The sequence below is a fragment of the Myiozetetes cayanensis genome, unplaced genomic scaffold (genome assembly GCF_022539395.1).
Source record: "Myiozetetes cayanensis isolate MyiCay16 unplaced genomic scaffold, myiCay2020 scf421, whole genome shotgun sequence".
Lineage (NCBI taxonomy): Eukaryota > Metazoa > Chordata > Aves > Passeriformes > Tyrannidae > Myiozetetes > Myiozetetes cayanensis.
In genome coordinates this window covers 21,044-41,026 of record NW_026087656.1, presented here as the reverse complement: position 1 = coordinate 41,026, position 19,983 = coordinate 21,044, and the positions used below count along the sequence as shown (strand labels likewise).

Here is a 19,983-nt window from a genome sequence, read left to right as displayed (position 1 = left end):
GAGAGCCACACCCACCCCACCCCAAAATCCATCTTTACCTTAGAATCCCCTGAGTCCCCTCCCACAATCCTCCTGCTGGAATCCCCCACTTAACTTGGGACCCCCATCATTTACCTGGGGGTTTGTGGGGAGGAAAGGGGGTGGTCTCAAGGTTTGGGGTTTTGGGGTGGTCTCAGGGTTTGGGGTTTGGGGGTGCAGGGACACCTCCAACCTGTGCCCCCTCCCCTTTAGGGCTGTGTCCCCTTCTGTGGGGTCACCCCACTCAGGTGGGATGTTGGGAGGTGCAGGGGGAGATGGGGGTGGTAAATGGGGAGGGTAAAATGGGGCTCCAGGGGTCCTCATCCCCCCACCCACATTCTCCCCCCACCTTAGGCTGTGTCCCCTCTGTGGGGTCACCCCGCTCAGGGGATGCTGGGAGGTGCAGGGGGAGATGGGGTGGTAAATGGGGGCTCCAGGGGTGCAGGGGGTGCAGGGGGAGATGGGGAGGAGGATGTATAAAGGGGCTCCAGGGGTGCAGGTCCTCAACTGCCCCCACCCCATATTTTCTTCCCACCCCCTTCCTCTAGGGCCGCGTCCCCACTCAGGGGGATGTTGGGAGTGCAGGGGGATGGGGGTGGTAAATGGGGCAAATGGAGGGAGGATAAGCTGGGGCTCCAGGGTGCAGGGCTCCCCAACTCCCCCCCACCCCATTTCCCTTTAGGGCTGCATCCCCACCATGGCCCGCGCCGTGGTCGTCAACGCTGCCCAGCTCGCCTCCTACTCCCAATCCAAGCAATTCCTGCTCGACTCCGGTGAGCTCAGCCTGTTCTTTTTGTCCCCCCCCAAATCCTGGCAAGCTCTCCCACCCCCTTTTTAACATTTTTGGGGTTTTTTTCCCCCCTAAATCCTCAGGGCATTTCCGAGACGACATCCTGTGCCACTTTTGTGCCAGCATGATCAGCGGGCTGGTGACCACGGCCGCCTCCATGCCCGTCGACATCGTCAAGACCCGGTGGGTTCCTCCCCTCCTTTAACCTTTTCAGCTAATTAATTACCACATTTTTGTGTTGGGGGGGGAGGGGAAAGGGGAATTACCCCAAAATCTGCCTGGTTTTACGCCCCCCTGATCATGAAATGATCCTGGCAGGATCCAGAACATGCGGACGATCGACGGCAAACCCGAGTACCGCAACGGGCTGGTGAGCTCTGGGAGGGGTGGGGGGCTTTGGGGAGGGTCCCCCTTGTTTTTAGGGGGGGATTTCTGTGTCATTTTGGGGTGTGGTTGGTTCCTGTCATTTTGGGGGGGTTCCCTTTTGACTTTCCCATCATTTGGGGGGCGTTTTTTGTCCCAGTCAGGGTCATTTTTTGAGGAGGTTCCCATCATTTTGGGGTGTGGTTGGTCCCTGTCATTTTGGGGGGGTTCCCTTTTCATTTTCCCATCATTTGGGGGTTGTTTCCTGTCACAATTGGGGTCATTTTTTGAGGAGGTTCCCCATCATTTTGGGGTGTGGTTGGTCCCTGTTATTTTGGGGGGGTTCCCTTTTGACTTCCCATCATTTGGGGGGCGTTTCCCGTCCCAGTCAGGGTCATTTTTTGAGCAGTTTCCCCATCATTTTGGGGTGTGGTTGGGTCCCTGTCATTTTAAAGGGGTTCCCTTTTGAATTTTCTATCATTAGGGGAGTGTTTCCTGTCCCAGTCAGGGTCATTTTTTGAGGAGTTTCTCTGTCATTTTGGGGTGTGGTTGGTCCCTGTCATTTTGGGGGGGTTCCCTTTTGACTTTCCCATCATTTGGGGGGCGTTTCCTGCCCCACTTTGGGCTCATTTTTTGAGGAGGTTCCCCATCATTTTGGGGTGTGGTTGGTCCTTATCATTTTGGGGGGGTTCCCTTTTGACTTTCCCATCATTTCGGGGGCGTTTCCTGTCCCAGTCTGGGTCATTTTTTGAGGAGGTTCCCATCATTTTGGGGTGTGGTTGGTCCCTGTCATTTTAAAGGGGTTCCCTTTTGAGTGGGGGGAGAACTTTCCCATCATTTGGGGGGCGTTTTCTGTCCCAATTTTGGGCTCATTTTTTGAGGAGGTCCCCATCATTTTGGGGTGTGGTTGGTTCCTGACATTTTAAATTGAATTTCCCATCATTTGGGGGGCGTTTCCCGCCCCACTTTGAGCTCATTTTTTCAAGAGCTTCCCCATCATTTTGGGGGGGTTCCCTTTTGACTTTCCCACCATTTTGGGGGGCATTTCCTGCCCCACTTTGGGGTCATTTTTTGAGGAGGTTCCCCATCATTTTGGGGTGTGGTTGGTCCCTGTTATTTTGGGGGGGGTTCCCTTTTGACTTTCCCATCATTTGGGGGGCGTTTCCTGCCACAGTTGGGGTCATTTTTGAGGAGGTTCCCCATCATTTTGGGGTGTGGTTGGGTCCTGTCATTTTAAAGGGGTTCCCTTTCAACCTGGACAAGGAGGGCAGGAACTTTCCCACCTTTTTGGGGCGGCCCCCTCACTTTTTGGGGGGGGTTTCTGTGTCATTTTGGGGTGTGGTTGGTCCCTGTTATTTAAAGAGATTCCCTTTTGACTTTCCCATCGTTTGGGGATGTTTCCTGTCCCAGTCAGGGTCATTTTTTGAGGAGGTTCCCCTCATTTTGGGGTGTGGTTGGTCCCTTTCATTTTGGGGGGGTTCCCTTTTGACTTTCCCATCATTTGGGGGGCGTTTCCCATCCCACTTTGAGCTCATTTTTTGAGGAGGTTCCCCATCATTTTGGGGTGTGGTTGGTCCCTTTCATTTTGGGGGGGGTTCCCTTTTGACCTTCCCATTATTTTGGGGGCATTTTCTGTCCCAGTTGGGGTCATTTTTTCAGGAGGTTCCCCATCATTTTGGGGTATGTTTGGTCCCTGTCATTTTGGGGGGGTTCCCTTTTGAGTGGGGGGAGGACTTTTCCATCATTTGGGCTCATTTTTTGAGGAGGTTCCCCTCATTTTGGGGTGTGGTTGATCCTTCTCATTTTGGGGGGGGTTCCCTTTCAACCTGGACAGGGAGGGCAGGAACTTTCCCACCATTTTGGGGTGGCCCCCTCACTTTTTGGGGGGGATTTCTGTGTCATTTTGGGGTGTGGTTGGGTCCTGACATTTTGGGGGGGGTTTCCTTTTGACTTTCCCACCATTTTGGGGGTGTTCCCTGCCCCAGTTTGGGCTCATTTTTTGAGCAGTTTCCCCATCATTTTGGGGTGTGGTTGGTCCCTTTCATTTTAAATTGAATTTCCCATCATTTGGGGGGCATTTCCTGTCCCAGTTTGGGCTCATTTTTTCAGGAGGTTCCCCATCATTTTGGGGGGGTTCCCTTTTGACTTTCCCATCATTTGGGGGGCATTTCCTGCCCCCACTTCGAGCTCATTTTTTGAGGAGGTTCCCTGTCATTTTAAATTGACTTTCCCATCTTTTGGGGGGCGTTTCCCACCCCACTTCGAGCTCATTTTTTGAGGAGGTTCCCTGTCATTTTAAATTGAATTTCCCATCATTTGGGGGGCATTTCCCACCCCACTTTGAGCTCATTTTTTCAGGACCTTCCCCATCCTTTCAGGGCTCTTCAATCTCCCATTTTTAAGGGGAGTTTCTCCCATCTCTTTGAGGGAGGTTCCCCCTCACCCCTGGGGGGGTGGCTGTCAATTTTAGACGCTTTCTCTCCTAATTTTTTGGTGATTTTTTGCCACCTCCCTGGCAGGACGTGCTGGTCAATTTTAGACGCTTTCCCTCCTAATTTTTTTGGGTTATTTTTCTTTTCCCACCTCCCTGGCAGGACGTGCTGGTCAAGGTGGTGAGGTACGAGGGTTTCTTCAGCCTCTGGAAAGGTTTCACCTCTTACTACGCCTCGCCTGGGCCCCCACACCGTGGCTCACCTTCATCTTCCTCGAGCAGATGAACAAGTGGTACCAGCGGCTCTTCCTCAGTGCCTGACCCCCCACCCACCCCCCTATCCTGGGGGAGGGGGGAAATTGGGGTATCTCAACCCCTCCTCCCCTTTTTCCCCTCAGGGGATCTGGGGTGGAGGGAAGGGGAAATTGGGGCATCTCAACTCCCACCCACCTCCTCAACCCTGGGAGGGGAAAATTGGGTATCTCAACCCCTCTCCTCCCTTTTTCCCTCAGGGGATCTGGAGGCAGGAGGAGGGGGAAATTGGGGTATCTCAACCCCCTCCCTCCCTTTTTCCCCTCAGGAGGATCTGGGGTAGGAGGGAGGGGTTTGTAGGGTTGTTTGTGCCCTCTCCCCCATCAGAGTGGGAGGGGTTTTAGGTCCACTCTTGGGGTGAACACTCCCTCCCTCCTCACCCCGGGGTGGTCTTGGGCTCTGTAAGCTGGTGTTTGACCCCAATATATTGGGGAGGGGTTTCTTGAAGGGGAGGGGATTGCTCATCCCAAAAGGACAGCCCTAAACTTTTATAGGGTTTTCCATAGGGGACCTCCCCCACCCCTTAAACCCTCTGACCTCCTCCCCTCCCCCCACCCCAGGCCCTATGGGGTGGTCTTGGGCTCTGTAAGAGGGGTGTTTGACCCCCAATATATTGGGGAGGTTTCTTGAAGGGGGAGGGGATTGCTCATCCCAAAAAGGACAGCTCCTAAACTTTTATAGGTTTTCCTATAGGGACCCTCCCACCCCCTTTAAACCCTCTGACCTCTCTCCTCCCCCCACCCTAGGCCCTAGGGGGTGGTCTGGGCTCTGTAAAAGCGGTGTTTGACCCCAATATATTGGGGAGGGGCTTTGAAGCTGGGAGGGGGATTGCTCATCCCAAAAAGGACAGCCCTGAACTTTATGGGTTTTCCTATAGGGGACCCCCAACCCCCACCCTTTAAACCTCTGGGGTTTTTATTCCAACCAAAATATCTAAAATCAAGAGCCCTCCCCTCCTCTCCCCTCACTTCCAAAATCCACCCCCACCTCTCCATTTTTGCTGTGCTTTGTTAATGAATCATGGATGGTGATTATGATGTAATTAAAGCAACCTCACACAGACACACTCCACCCTCTCAAGGGGGAGGGCGTGGTTTTATGTCTTGTCTGTCGCGACAGAGGGGGTGGGCCACGCTGGGGGTGTGGCTTCCACTCCACACCCCCCAAGTGGGGAGGACACCAAAAAGGGGAGGGGGTGATAGAGGGACCCTCCCCACCCAACCGGTTGGTTTTGTGCCCTCCCTCCCCATTTTGGGGATTTTTGGGGTTTTTTTTCAGGGAGGGGGTCCCTTCCTCCCTTTAAGAGGGGGCCACCATCCCCCCAGGGCAGGTCAGGGCCGGCCAGGACCGTCCTTTCCACCCTCTGCTCGGTGATGGTGGCTAAGCGGATCACTCCCCGCTGGAACTGTCCCTCGCCATGGCCAGGCCAGACCTGGGTTGGGGAGGGGGGACACATAAATTAGGACCCCTCCCCACACCCAAAGAACTCCCTTGAGTTGTTTGGTGACCCTCAGATCCCTCTTTGGAGGGGATGGCCCCAAGTTGGTCTTTCCAAAAAGAAGTCCCTGACCCAACCCCACAGTGACCCCAAATCTCTTCCCAGGATCCTCCCCACCCATCCAAGCTCCCCAAATCCCCTCCCAGGACCTCCTCACCTTTCCATGCCCCCCCAAATCCTTCCAGGAGCCCCTCACCCTTCCACTCTCCCCAAATCCCTCCCAAAACCCCCTCACCCTTCCATGTTCCCTAAATCCCTCCCAGGACCCCTCCCCACCTCTTCCATGCCTCCCAAATCCCTCTTCCAGGACCCCCTCACCCTTCCACACTCCCCAAATCCCTCCCAAGACCCCCCTCATCCTTCCATGTTTCCCAAATCCCTTCCCAGGACCCCTCCCCACCTTCAACGTTCCCCCAAATCCCCTCCCAACTCCACAGTGCCCCCAAACCCCTCCCAGGATCCCTCCCACCCTTCCATGCTCCCCAAACCCCTCCCAGGACCCCCTCCTCACCTTTCCATGTTCCCCAAATCCCTCCCAAAACCCCTTTCACCCATCCAAGCTCCCCAAATCCCCTCCCAGGACCCCTCCCACCTTTCCATGCTCCCCAAATCCCCTCCCAGGACCCCTCCCACCTTCCATGCTTCCTAAGTCCCCTCCCAGGACCCCCTCACCCCCTCTCACCCATCCACGTCCCCCAAACCCTCCCAGGACCCTCCACACCCCCCCACACCCATCCATGCTCCCCAAATCCCTCTCAGGACCCCTCAACCCCTCCCATCCTTCCACGTTCCCTAAACCCCCTCCCAGGACCCTCCCACCCATCCAAGCTCCCCAAACCCCTCCCACGACCCCCTTCAACCCCCCACACCCATCCACGTCCCCCAACACCCCTCCCAGGACCCCTCCTACCTTTCCACGCTCCCAAATCCTCCCAAGACCCTTCATACCCCCACACCTTTCCATGTTCCCAAATCCCTCCCAAAACCCCTCCCCAAACCCACAGTGACCCCAAATCCTCCCAGGACCCCTCCCACCCATCCACGCTCCCCAAATCCCCCTTCACCCCTCCCACCCATCCACACTCCCCCAAATCCTCCCCAGGACCCCCTCACCCATCCACGTCCCCAAATCCCCTCCCACGACCCCTCTCATCCTCCCCACCCTTCCATGCTCCCTAAACCCCTCCCAGGACCCCCTCACCCTTCCACATCCCCCAAACCTCCTCCCAGGACCCCTCCCACCTCTCCAAGCTCCCCAAATCCCTCCCACGACCCCCTCACCCCTCCCACCCTTCCATTCTCCCAACCCCCTCCCAGGACCCCTCCCCACCCATCCAAGCTCCCCAAATCCCTCCCAGGACCCCTCCTCACCTTTCCACGTTACTCCAAACCTCCCCCCACACCCCTCCCACCCATCCAAGCTCCCCAAACTCCTCCCAGGACCCCTCCCCACCCATCCACATCTCCCACACCCCTCCCACCCATCCAAGCTCCCCAAATCCCTCCCAGGACCCCTCCCACCCATCCAAGCTCCCCAAATCCCCTCCCAGGACCCCTCCCACCCTTCCATGTTCCCCAAATCCCCTCCCAGGACCCCTCCCACCTTTCCATGTTCTCCAAATCCCTCCCAAACCCCCTGAACCCCCCACACCCTTCCAAGCTCCCCAAATCCCCTCCCAGTACCCCCTCAACCCCTTCCACCCATTCAAGCTTCCCAAACCCCCTCCCAAGACCCTTCATACCCCCACACCTTTCCATGTTCCCCAAATCCCTCCCAAAACTCCTCCCCAAACCTTACAGTGACCCCAAATCCCCTCCTAGGACCCCCTCAAACCCCCCACATCCTTCCAAGCTCCCAAACACCCTCCCAGGACCCCTCCCACCCTTCCATGCTCCCCAACCCCTCCCAGGACCCTCACCCCTCCCACTCTTTCCATTCTCCCCAAATCCCCTCTCAGAATTCCCCTTCAAACCCCACACCCATCCAAGATCCCCAAATCCCCTCCCAAAACCCACCCCTTTCACCCATCCAAGCTCCCCAAATCTCCTTCCAGGACCTCCTCACCTTTCCATGCTCCACAAACCCCTCCCCAAACTCCTCCCCAACCCCACAGTGCCTGCCAAATTAGGGACCCTCCCCACCCAAAGAACCCCCCGAGTTGTTTGGTGACCCCAGATCCCCTCTTTGGAGGGGATGGCCCCAAATTGGTCTTTGCACAAAAACCCCTGACCTGACCCCACAGTGACCCCAAATCCCTTCCCAGGACCCTCCCAACCTTTCAATGCTCCCCAAATCCCCTCCCAGGACCCCTCCCCACCCTTCCATGTTCCCCAAATCCTCCCAGGACCCTCCCCACTTCCACAGTGCCTCCCAAACCTCCTCCCAGGACCCCCTCACCCTCCCACCCATCCACGTCCCCAAATCCCTCCCTCACCCCTCCCCACCCTTCCATGTTCCCCAAATCCCTCCCAGAACCCCCTTTCACCCATCCAAGCTCCCCAAATCCCCTCCCAGTACCCCTCCCACCTTTCCATGCTCCCTAAACCCTACCAGGACCCCCTCCCACCTTCCACGTCCCCAATCTCTCCAGGACCCCTCCCACCCTTCCACGCTCCCAAATCCCCTCCCAGGACCCCTCCTCCTACCCTTCCATGATCCCCAAATCCCTTCCAGGACCCCTCCCACCCTTCCATGCTCCCCAAATCCTTCCCAAGACCCCTCCCCACCTTTCCACTCTCCCCAAACCTCCTCCCAAGACCCCCTCCCACACCCTCCCACCTCTCTATGCTCCCAAACCCCTTCCCAGGACTCCTCCACACCCCTCCCACCCATCCAGCTCACCAAACCTCCTCCCAGGACCCTCCCCCCACCCATCCATAAACTCTCCAAACCCCCTCCCATGACCTCTCTCACCTCAATCCTCCCAGGACCCCCTCCACATTCCACATCCCCAAACCCCTTCCCAGGACCCTTCATCTCCCACACCACCCATGTCCTCCAAACCTCCCACACCCCTCTCCCAGCCATCCAAGCTCCCCAAATCCTCCCAGGACCCTCCCACCTTCCACGTCCCCCAAATCCCCTCCCAGGACCTCCCCACCCTCCCACCCTCTCCAGGACTCTCCATCCTCCTACACCTCATCCACCCCTCCAGACTCTCCCACCCATCCATGCTTCCAAATCCCTCCCACGACCCTCTCAACTCCCAAACCTCTCCCAGGACCCCTCCCACCCATCCACATCCTCAAACCCCTCCCAGGACCCCTCCCAAAAAACCCACCCCTGGCCACGAAGTCTCGGCACTGGGCGCTGCTCATGCCGGGCTGGAAGGCGGCGTCCAGGAAGCCGTAGATGTAGGAGCTGCCCGAGCCCCCACGGCGAAGCGGGCCATGGAGGAGCCCCAGGGGCACCATGTACACCTGGGGGAGGGGAACAGGGGAGGGTCTGTGAGGAGCTGGGGCAGGAGGAGGGGGCAGGAAGGGCTTGGGGGAGAGGGGGAAGCACGGGGATGGGGAGGGGTTTGGGGAGGGTGGGAGGGGGCCTGGGAGGGGCTTGGGGGACATGGAAGGTGGGGTCAGGGGCTTAAGGAGGGATTTGGGGAACATGGAAGGTGGGAGGGGTCCTGGGAGGGTTTGGTGAGGGTGGAGGGGTCCTGGGAGGGGGTTTGGGGAGTTTGGATGGGTGGAGGGAGTCCTGGGGGCCCAGGAGCTTGGATGGGCAGAGGTGGAGGTCCTAAGAGGACCTGAGATGGAAGGATGAGGGGGTTCTAGGAGGATCTGGGCAGCATGAAAGGTGTGGAGGGGTCCTGAGAGGGATTTGGGGAGCTTGGATGGGTGGGGAGGGGTCCTGGGAGGGGGTTTGGGGAGGGTGGGAGGGGGCCTGGGAGGGGTTTGGGGGATGTGGAAGGGTGAGGGGCTCCTGGGACGAGATTTGTGGGGCACTGTGGAGTGTGGGGAGGGGGTTTTGGGAGGGACTTGGAGGAGCTTGGATGGGTGGGAGGGCGGTCCTGGAAGGGGGCTTGGGAGACTGGATGGGTGTGGGGGTGAGGGGGGTCCTGGGAGGGGTTTGGGAGACTGGATGGGTGTGGGGGTTCTGGGGGCTTAAGGAGGATTTGGGGAACGTGGAAGGTGGGAGGGGTCCTGGAGGGGTCTGAGGAGCTTGATGAGTGGGGGTGGGGGTTCTAGAGGGGATTTGGGGAGTTTGGAGGGGGGTGGGGGTCCTGGGAGGGATTTGGGAGGCACGGTGTGGAGGGTCTGTGGGAGGGGGTTTGGGGAGCTTGGATGGGTGGGGAGGGGTCCTGGGAGGGGGTTTGGGGAGCATGGAAGGGTGAGGAGGGTCCTGGGAGGAGGTTTGGGGAGCAGTGGAAGGGTGTGGGGGGGTCCTAGGAGGAGATTTGGGAGCGTGGATAGGTGGGAGGGGTCCTGGGAGGGGTTTGGGGAGCATGGAAGGGTGAGGGTGAGGGTCCTGGGAGGGATTTGGGGATCTTGGATGGGTGGGGAGGGGTCCTGGGAGGGGTTTGGGGAACGTGGAAGGGTGGGGAGGGGTCCTGGGAGGGGGTTTGGGGTAGGTGAGGGGGTCCTGGGAGCGGGTTTGGGGAGCTGGATAGGTGGGAGGGGTCCTGGGAGGGGATTTGGGGAGCATGGAAGGGTGGGAGGGTCCTGGGAGGGGTTTGGGGAGCTTGGATGGGTGGGGGGTCCTGGGAGGGGATTTGGGAGCGCTGATGGGTGGGAGGGGCTCCTGGGAGGAGGGTTCTGGGGAGAGCATGAAAGGGTTGGGGGGGTTCTGAGGAGGATTTGGGAGCTTGGATGGGTGGGAGAGGGTCCTGGAGGGGGATTTGGGGAGCATGGAAAGGTGTGGGGTCCTGGGAGGGTCTTGGTGAGAGTGGATGGTGAGGAGTCCTGGAGGGATTGGGGAGCTGGATGGGTGGGAGGGTCCTGGGAGGATTTGGGGATGTGGAAAGGTGGGAGGGGTCCTGGGAGGGGATTTGGGGAGTGTGGAAAGAGTGGGAGGGGTCCTGGGAGGAGATTTGGGGAGCGTGGAAAGGTGGGAGGGGTCCTGGGAGGGGATTTGAGAGCATGGAAAGGTGGGAGGGGTCCTGGGAGGGGATTTGGGGGCACTGTGGAGGGTTGGGGAGGGGGCTTGGGGAGCTTGGATGGGTGGGGAGGGGTCCTGGGAGGGGATTTGGGGAGCGTGGAAGGGTGGGGGGGGTCCTGGGAGGGGATTTGGGAGCTTGGATGGGTGGGGGGGTCCTGGAAGGAGGTTTGGGGGCATGGAAAGGTGGGGAGGGGTCCTGGGAGGGGATTTGGGGGCATGGAAGATGAGGTGGGGAGGGTCCTGGGAGGGATTTGGGGAGCTTGGATGGGTGGGAGGGGTCCTGGGAGGGGATTTGGGGCATGGAGGGTCGGGAGGTCCTAGGAGGAGTTTGGGGCTTGAGCAGGAGGGTCCTGGGAGGGGATTTGGGGAGCGTGGATAGGTGGGACGGGTCCTGGGAGGGGATTTGGGGGCACTGTGGAAGTTGGGGAGGGGGTCTTGGGAGGGGATTTGGGGAGCATGGAAAGGTGGGAGGGGTCCTGGGAGGGATTTGGGGAGCATGGAAGGTGGGAGGGTCCTGGGAGGAGGTTTGGGGGCATGGAAGGTGGGGAGGGGTCCTGGGAGGGGATTTGGGGAGCATGGAAGGATGAGTGAGGTGAGGGGGTCCTGGGAGGGGATTTGGAGAGCGTGGATGGGTGGGAGGGGTCCTGGGAGGGGATTTGGGAGCGTGGAAGGTGGGGAGGGTCCTGGGAGGGGTTTGGGGAGCTTGGATGGGTGGGAGGGGTCCTGGGAGGGGATTTGGGGAACATGGAAGGGTGGGAGGGGTCCTGGGAGGAGGTTTGGGAGGCACTGTGGAGTTGGGGAGGGGGATTTTGGGAGGGGTTTGGGGAGCATGGAAAGGGGTCCTGGAAGGGATTGGGGAATTTGCAGGGGGTCCTGGAAGGATTTTGGGAATGTGCAGGGGGTCCTGGAAGGATTTGGGGAATTTGCAGGGGGATCCTGGAAGGATTGGGGGAATTTCAGGGGGTCTTGAAGGATTTGGAGAATTTGCAGGGGGTCCTGGAAGGGATTTGGGGAATTTGCAGGGGGTCCTGGAGGGGATTTAGGGAATTTGCAGGGGGTCCTGGAAGGATTTGGGCAACCCGAGGAGAGCCTGAGGGACCTCAGGATTGGGTGGGGGCTCAGCCTGGAGAGGGGGAGGCTCAGGGGTGACCTCAGCCCCCTTGCAACTCCCCTGAGAGGAGGGGAGCCGGAGTGAGGGGTGGGGGGTCGCCTCTCTCCCAAAACAATCAGCAGGACGAGGGGGCAAAGCTTTAAGCTTCTGCCCAGGGGAGGCTTTGGCTGGATGGGTATATTAGGAATTGGAAAAAGTTTTTGGAGTGGGTTTGCTAAATTTAGTCTCTAATTTAAATTCAACTTAACTCTACCCTAGTCTAGGTTCTAAGTTTATCCTAATGCTAGATTTAATTCTATTCTAAATCCTATTCTAAATTTATCTCTAAATTCTAAATTTAAATTCTATTCTAAATCTATTCTAAATCTCAATTCATTCTAATCCAACTTATCCCTAAATCTGGACCTAACCTATCTCTAATTCATCTCTAAATCCAATTTATCTAAACCATCTCTAACCCAATCTAATCATCCTAACCTAACCTAATCCATCTCAACCATCCCAACCCAACCCATCCCATCCCAACCCAACCCATCCCAACCCATCCCAACCCATCCCAACCCATCCCAACCCATCCCAACCCAACCCAACCCATCCCAACCCAACCCATCCAATCAACCAAACCAACCAAACCAATCAACCAAACCCAATCAACCAACCCAACCAAACCAACCCAACCAACCAACCCATCCCAACCCAACCCAACCCATCCCAACCCAACCCATCCCAACCCATCCAACCCAACCCATCCCAACCCAACCCAACCCATCCCAACCCAACCCAACCCATCCCAACCCAATCCCAACCCATCCCAATCCCAATCCCAACCCAACTCCATCCCAACCCAACCCATCCCAACCCAACCCATCCCAACCCATCCCAACCCAACCCAACCCAACCCATCCCAACCCAACCCAACCCAACCCAATCCCAACCCAACCCAACCCAACCCAACCCATCCCAACCCATCCCAACCCATCCCAACCCATCCCAACCCAACCCATCCCAACCCAACCCATCCCAACCCAACCCAACCCAACCCAACCCAACCCATCCCCAACCCAACCAACCCAACCCAACCCATCCCAACCCAACCCAACCCATCCCAACCCAACCCATCCCAACCCAACCCATCCCAACCCAACCCATCCCAACCCAACCCAACCCAACCCATCCCATCCCAACCCAACCCAACCCATCCCAACCCAACCCAATCCAACCCAACTCAACCCATCCCAACCCAACCCAACCCAACCCAACCCAACCCATCCCAACCAACCCAACCCAATCAACCAATCAACCAAACCAACCAAACCAAACCAACCAAACCAATCAACCAAACCCAACCAACCAACCCAACCAAACCAAACCAACCAACCAACCAACTCAACCCAACCCATCCCATCCCAACCCAACCCAACCTAACCCAACTCCATCCCAACCCAACCCATCCCAACCCAACCCAACCCATCCCAACCCAACCCAACCCAACCCAACCCAACCCAACCCAACCCAATCCCAACCCAACCCAACCCAACCCAACCCAACCCAACCCAACCCAACCCATCCCAACCCAACCCAACCCAACCCATCCCAACCCAACCCATCCCAACCCAACCCAACCCAACCCATCCCAACCCAACCAACCCAACCCATCCCAACCCAACCCATCCCAACCCAACCCAACCCATCCCAACCCAACCCAACTCAACCCATCCCAACCCAACCCAACCCAACCATCCCAACCCAACCCAACCCATCCCAACCCAACCCAACCCAACCCATCCCAACCCAACCCATCCCAACCCAACCCATCCCAACCCAACCCAACCCAACCCATCCCAACCCATCCCAACCCAACCCAACCCAACCCATCCCAACCCATCCCAACCCAACCCAACCCATCCCAACCCAACCCATCCCAACCCAATCCCAACCCAACCCAACCCATCCCAACCCAACCCAACCCATCCCAACCAACCCAACCCAACCCAACCCAACCCAACCCAACCCAACCACAACCCATCCCAACCCAACCCATCCCAACCCATCCCAACCCAACCCAACCCATCCCAACCCAACCCAACCCAACCCAACCCAACCAACCCAACCCAACCCAACCCATCAACCAACCCAACCCAACCCATCCCAACCCAACCCAACCCAACCCAACCCATCCCACTAAACCCTCAAGAAATCCCAGAAGAGAGACACAAAAAGGAGGGGCAAAGAAGCAGAAAACCCCCTCCCCAACCCCCACCTGTCCCCCCCGGCGGGGGTCCCAGCCAGCCACGATGATGCCGGCGCTGAGCTCCTCTCGGTAGCGGTAGCAGCTCTGCTGGAAGAGCCGCGCGGCCGTGCGCACCCGCGGCGGCTCCTCCAGCTCCACGCTGCGTTTGGGGGGCAAAAAAAAACCTTATCAACCTCAAAAAGGGGCTTTTTAGGACCTCCCACCCTAAAAGGCTTGCCCCACGCCACCTGTGGAAGGCCAGCTGGTAGGCCACGGCGTCGGCCACCGCCTGCGTGTCGGCGGCCGAGCCCGAGCGGCAGCAGAAGATGCGGTCGTGGAGCGGGGTCAGCTTGTCCGTCACTCGGTTGGCCACGTAGGATCTGGGGTTAAAAAAGGGAAACTCACCTTGGTTTGGGTCAGGACATGCTGAAACATCCTTTGTAAAGTGGGTTTTGACTTTAAAAAATTGCTAGAGCCTCCCCCCCCTCTCAGACTTCCTTGCCCCGCTCGTCCCCCCGGAGGTGTCGGCGCCTCAAGGCCGAGGAGAAATTGGGTGGGAGGGAAAAACACCCGAAGGTTTTTTGCAAAGAAAAGAGGTAAAAAAATGTGAGGTAAAATACCAAAAGGTGTTTTTTAAAGAAAAGAGGTAAAAAAATGTGAGGTAAAATACACAAAGGGTTTTGCAAAGAAAAGAGGTAAAAAAATGTGAGGTAAAAACACCCGAAGGTTTTGCAAAGAAAAGAGGTAAAAAAATGTGATGTAAAACACACAAAAGTGTTTTTAAAGAAAAGAGGTAAAAAAATGTGAGGCAAAATACCCAAAGATGTTTTTTAAAGAAAAGAGGTAAAAAAATGTGAGGTAAAATACACAAAGGGTTTTTTTTAAAGAAAAGAGGTAAAAAAATGTGAGGTAAAAACACCCAAAGGTTTTTGCAAAGAAAAGAGGTAAAAAAATGTGAGATAAAAACACCCAAAGGTGTTTTTTTAAAGAAAAAAGGTAAAAAAATGTGAGGCAAAATACACAAAGGTTTTTTTAAAGAAAAGAGGTAAAAAAATGTGAGGCAAAAACACCCAAAGGTGTTTTTTAAAGAAAAAAGGTAAAAAAATGTGAGGTAAAATACACAAAGGTTTTTTTAAAGAAGAGAGGTAAAAAAATGTGAGGTAAAATACCAAAAGGTGTTTTTTAAAGAAAAGAGGTAAAAAATGTGAGGTAAAAACACCCGAAGGTTTTTTTTAAAGGAAAGAGATAAAAAAATGTGAGGCAAAAACACCCGAAGGTTTTGCAAAGAAAAGAGGTAAAAAAATGTGAGGTAAAATACACACAAAGGTGTTTTTTAAAGAAAAGAGGTAAAAAAATGTGAGGTAAAACACCCAAAGGTTTTTGCAAAGAAAAGAGGTAAAAAAATGTGAGGTAAAACACCCGAAGGTTTTTTTAAAGAGAAGAGGTAAAAAAATGTGAGGCAAAAACACCCAAAGGTTTTTGCAAAGAAAAGAGGTAAAAAAATGTGAGGCAAAAACACCCAAAGGTTTTTTTTAAAGAAAAGAGGTAAAAAAATGTGAGGTAAAAACACCCAAAGGTTTTTTGCAAAGAAAAGAGGTAAAAAAATGTGAGGTAAAACACACAAAGGTTTTTTTAAAGAGAAGAGGTAAAAAAATGTGAGGCAAAAACACCCAAAGGTTTTTTTTAAAGAAAAGAAGTAAAAACATGTAAGGCAAAATACACAAAGGTGTTTTTTAAAGAAAAGAGATAAAAAAATGTGAGGTAAAATACACACAAAGGTTTTTTTTAAGGAGGAGAGGTAAAAAAATGTGAGGCAAAAACACCCGAAGGTTTTTGCAAAGAAAAGAGGTAAAAAAATGTGAGGCAAAATACACAAAGGTTTTTGCAAAGAAAAGAGATAAAAAAAAGTGAGGCAAAAACACCCGAAGGTTTTGCAAAGAAAAGAGGTAAAAAAATGTGAGGTAAAAACACCCAAAGGTTTTTTTTAAAGAAAAGAGGTAAAAAAATGTGAGGCAAAAACACCCAAAGGTGTTTTTGCAAAGAGAAGAGGTAAAAAAATGTGAGGCAAAAACACCCAAAGGTTTTTGCAAAGAAGAGAGGTGAAAAAATGTGAGGCAAAATACACCTAAAGGTTTTTTTTAAAGAAGAGAGGTAAAAAAATGTAGGCAAAAATGTGAGGCAAAAACACCCAAAAGTTTTTAAAGAAAAGAGTAAAACATGGAGACAAAAACACCCAAAGGTGTTTTTTAAAGAAAAAAGGTAAAAAAATGTGAGGCAAAATACACAAAGGTTTTTTTAAAGAAAAGAGGTAAAAAAATGTGAGGCAAAAACACCCAAAAGTTTTTTTTAAAGAAGAGAGGTAAAAAAATGTGAGGTAAAAAACACCCAAAGGTTTTTTTTAAAGAAGAGAAGTAAAAAAATGTGAGGCAAAATACACCTAAAGGTTTTTTGTAAAGAAAAGAGGTAAAAAATGGTGGGATTTGCTGTGGAAATAAACTGGTTTTTAGCATCACCACTGTTAGGGGGATGGGTTTGTGGGATTTGTAAACTCCCCCTTGAAGGAGGGGAAAGAATTTGGCCTAAAATCAGAGGGAGGAAAAGTAAAAGGAAAATAAAGAATGGCCCAAAAAGGGGGGAAAAAAAAAACCAAAACACAAAAACTGGGATTTTAGGGGATTACCCACACAGGATTTTGTTCAGAGGAAATAACAACACCCCAGATTTGGGGCACTGGAAGGGGTTTTTTTGGGGTTTTTTTCTGCACAAATTGCAGCAGAAATGGGGAAAAAAAAAAGGTTTGAGGTTTTGGAGGTGAATCAGGGAGTTCTGGGATGTGGGAGGAGGAGGAGGAAGAGAAGGAGGAAGAGAAGAAGGAAGAAGAGGAGGAGGAGGAGGAAGAGCAGGAGGAAGATGAGGAGGAGGAAGAGGAGGAGAAGGAAAAGGAAGAGCAAGAGGAGAAGGAGGAGGAGGAAGAGGAGGAGGAGGAGGAGGAGAAAGAGGAGGAGGAAGAAGAGGAGGAGGAAGAGGAAGAGGAGGAGGAAAAGGAGGAGGAAGAGGAAGAGGAGGAAGAAGAGGAGGAGGAAGAGGAGGAGGAGGAGGAAGAGGAGAAGGAGGAAGAGGAGGAGGAAGAAGAGCAGGAGGAGGAGGAGAAGCAGGAAGAGAAGGAGGAAGAGCAGGAGAAGGAGAAAGAGAAGGAGGAGGAGGAAGACGAGGAGGAGGAGGAGGAGGAGGAGAAAGAGGAGGAGGAGAAGAAGGAGGAGGAGGAGGAAGAGGAGGAGGAAGAGGAGGAGGAGGAAGAGGAGGAGGAAGAGCAAGAGGAGGAGGAGGAGGAAGAGGAGGAGGAGAAGGAGGAAGAAGAGGAGGAAGAGGAAGGAAATCCTTCAGACTGGAAGGATTTAAACATGGGATTTAAAATCTTGTTTGTTTTGTTTTTTTTTTTTCCCCAAAAAAACCATGAGGCAAACAGTTCCCTGAGGGATTTTTTAACCTGATGAGGAGGGTGGGTTGGTGGTTTTTTTGGTGGGTTTTTTGGTGTTTTTTTTTCAGGAATTATAGCCAAAAAAAAACCTCAAAAAGGATTCTTGGAGGAATTTTGAGGGGGGGGGGGCTCCTCTCGGAGTTTTGAGGGTGACATCACGATGATGTCATGATGACACCACAATGACGTCATGGTGATATCATGACAAGGTGACAACCCCTCTGGCAGGGCCCGGGGCAGTGTGATGTCACTAATGATGTCACTGATGACGTCATTGTGACATCATCATGACATCACCCTCACCCGGTGGTGGTTCGGGAGTCGGCCCCGATGACGACGCCCCCGTCGAACTCCACGGCCATGATGGTGGTCTGGGGGTGGGGGAGGGGAGAAAAAGAGGGAGGGGTTGCGCTGGGGTCCCTGAGCCACAGCAGCCCCCTCCCACAGCAGCCCCCTCCCCATAGCCCTCCTGCCCCACAGAATCCCCCTCCCCACAGATCCCCCCTCCCCACAGAATCCCCTCCTCCACTCCAGCCCCCTGCCCCATCAGAGACCCCTCGTCCCCACAGCAGCCCCCTCCCCACAGATTCCCCCAATTCCACAGACCCCCTGCCCTCACAAAGCCCCCTCCCAAAGAACCCCCTCCCCACAGCAGCCCCCTCCCACAGTCCCCCCCATAGAATCCCTCTCCCCTACAAGACCCCCCTCCCCACAGAAACCCCCTTGTGCTAGCAGACTCCCCTCCCCACAGCAGCCCCCTCCCCACAGATCCCCCTGCCCCACAGATCTCCTCCCACAGCAGCCCCTGCCCCTTAGACCCTCCTCCCCACAGAACCCCCTCCCCACAGAATCCCCTCCCCACAGAACCCCCGCCCTACAGCCCCCGTGCCCCAGCGGCCCCTGCCCCACAGCCCCTCCCCACAGAGCGCGTCCACCCCTCCCCACATCCCCCCCTCCCACCTCTGCAGAACCCTCCGCCCCCTCCCTCCAGCCCCACTTTTTTTTGGGGGGAGGGGGTCTCCTTTACCATCAACCCCCCCCCAGCACCCCCTCCCCGCGGGTCCCGGGGCACTCACGCCGGTGCTGAGGGGCTCTGCCGTCCAGTCCCGGTGCAGCCCCGCGGGGCCCGGCCCTGCCCGCGGCTCCCGCGCCGTCACCGCCATGGCCGCCATGGCCGCCATCTTCCCTTCCTCCTCCGCGAGCGCGCTTGACGGCAGCGACGACGCCGACGACGCCGCGACGCTTTTGCGACAGTTGCGACAGCGCCGCAAAGGAAAACAGAGCGAAAATTTCTCCAGTGGGCGGGGCGTAAAGATATTAAATATTAAATATTAAATATCAATAATGAATATTAAATAGTAAATAATAAATACTAAACAGTGAATAATAAATAATAAATATTAAATAAATAATAAACGATAAATATTAAATAATAAAAATTAAATCATGAATATTAAATAATGAATATTAAATAGTAAATAATAAATATTAAGTAAATAATAAATGATAAATGATAAATGATAAATATTAAATAATGAATATTAAATAAATAATAAATATTAAATAATGAAAAATGAACATTAAACAAATAATAAGTTTTAAATATTAAATAAGTAATAAATATTAAACATCAAGTAACGAATATTAAATAATGAACATTAAATAAATAATAAATATTAAATATCAGATAATGAACATTAAATAGTAAATAATAAATATTAAACACTAAACGTTAAACGTTGAATATTAAACATTGAATATTATATATTAAATATTAAATATTAAATATTAATCAGTAATTACTTCTTAAATTATTAAGTATTAATAGTTTTGGGGTTTTTTTCTGTTACATTACGTATCTGTCATTATGTTATAATATCGTTAATGCTGTTAAATGTTAATATTTAATATTAAAATTCAACGTTTCTCGGTTTTCTGCCCATCGAAAAAAATAACCCCGAGTTGGTATATATGAATTGCCTTCCAAACAGAACTCCGTGTCAAGTTTTATTATGTTTTTATTATATTTCATTATTTTTATGTTATCATATTTAGTTTATATTACCATAATTATTATAATTATATCGACCTCCCAAATCCCCTCCCCCAAAATTCCCACTCAACCCCCCCTTGATCCCCCTTTCCACAACCACCCCAAATTCCTCACCCCGGACCCCCCACCCCCGTCACCTCCACGGACCCCCAAACTCCCCCAAAATCCCTCAAATCCCCCTTCAAATTCCCCTCAATCCAATCCCCGAATTCCCGACCCTTCACAACGCTCCTGATCCACCCAGACCCCAAATTCCTCCAAATTCCCCTCCTTTCGTGACCTCCCTGACCTCCCATCCCCCTCCCCAAATTTCTCCCAAACCCCCGAATTCCCCCAAATTCCCACCTCATGACCCCCATCCCACCCCCAATCTCTCCAATTGCCCCCAAATTCCCACTCTCTCTGTTACCCTCCCATGACCCCCATCTACCTCCCAAATCCTCCCCAAATCCCCTGAAATCCCCCAGACCCCCCAGAATCCCCTAAAATTCTCACTCCCACCCCCATCACCCCCCGACCCCCAAATCCACCCCCAAATTCCCTCTCCTTCTGTTACCCCCTATGACCCCCAGCCCCCAAATCCCCCAAATCCCCCCAAATCCCC

The 19,983-nt window shown here is 53.7% G+C and overlaps 2 protein-coding genes across 2 annotated transcripts; one reads left to right on the top strand and one right to left on the bottom strand.

The window, feature by feature from the left end:
• Positions 1–700: 700 nt before the first annotated feature.
• Positions 701–3,972, top strand: LOC126648008 (mitochondrial 2-oxoglutarate/malate carrier protein-like; the record flags this gene model as incomplete). The annotated part of the gene is given in 6 exon segments (XM_050330644.1): positions 701–791; positions 892–991; positions 1,127–1,178; positions 3,766–3,837; positions 3,839–3,859; positions 3,861–3,972. Coding segments are annotated over 6 exon segments (399 nt in total), but the record flags the coding sequence as incomplete, so codon positions are not given.
• A 1,248-nt stretch (positions 3,973–5,220) lies between these two features.
• On the bottom strand, positions 5,221–18,533 carry PSMB6 (proteasome 20S subunit beta 6; the record flags this gene model as incomplete). The annotated part of the gene is made up of 7 exons (XM_050330643.1): positions 18,403–18,533; positions 17,630–17,697; positions 14,097–14,228; positions 13,879–14,008; positions 8,694–8,832; positions 7,525–7,529; positions 5,221–5,346 (listed from the first exon to the last, which is right to left on the bottom strand). Coding segments are annotated over exons 1-7 (705 nt in total), but the record flags the coding sequence as incomplete, so codon positions are not given.
• Between the last annotated feature and the right edge of the window lie 1,450 nt (positions 18,534–19,983).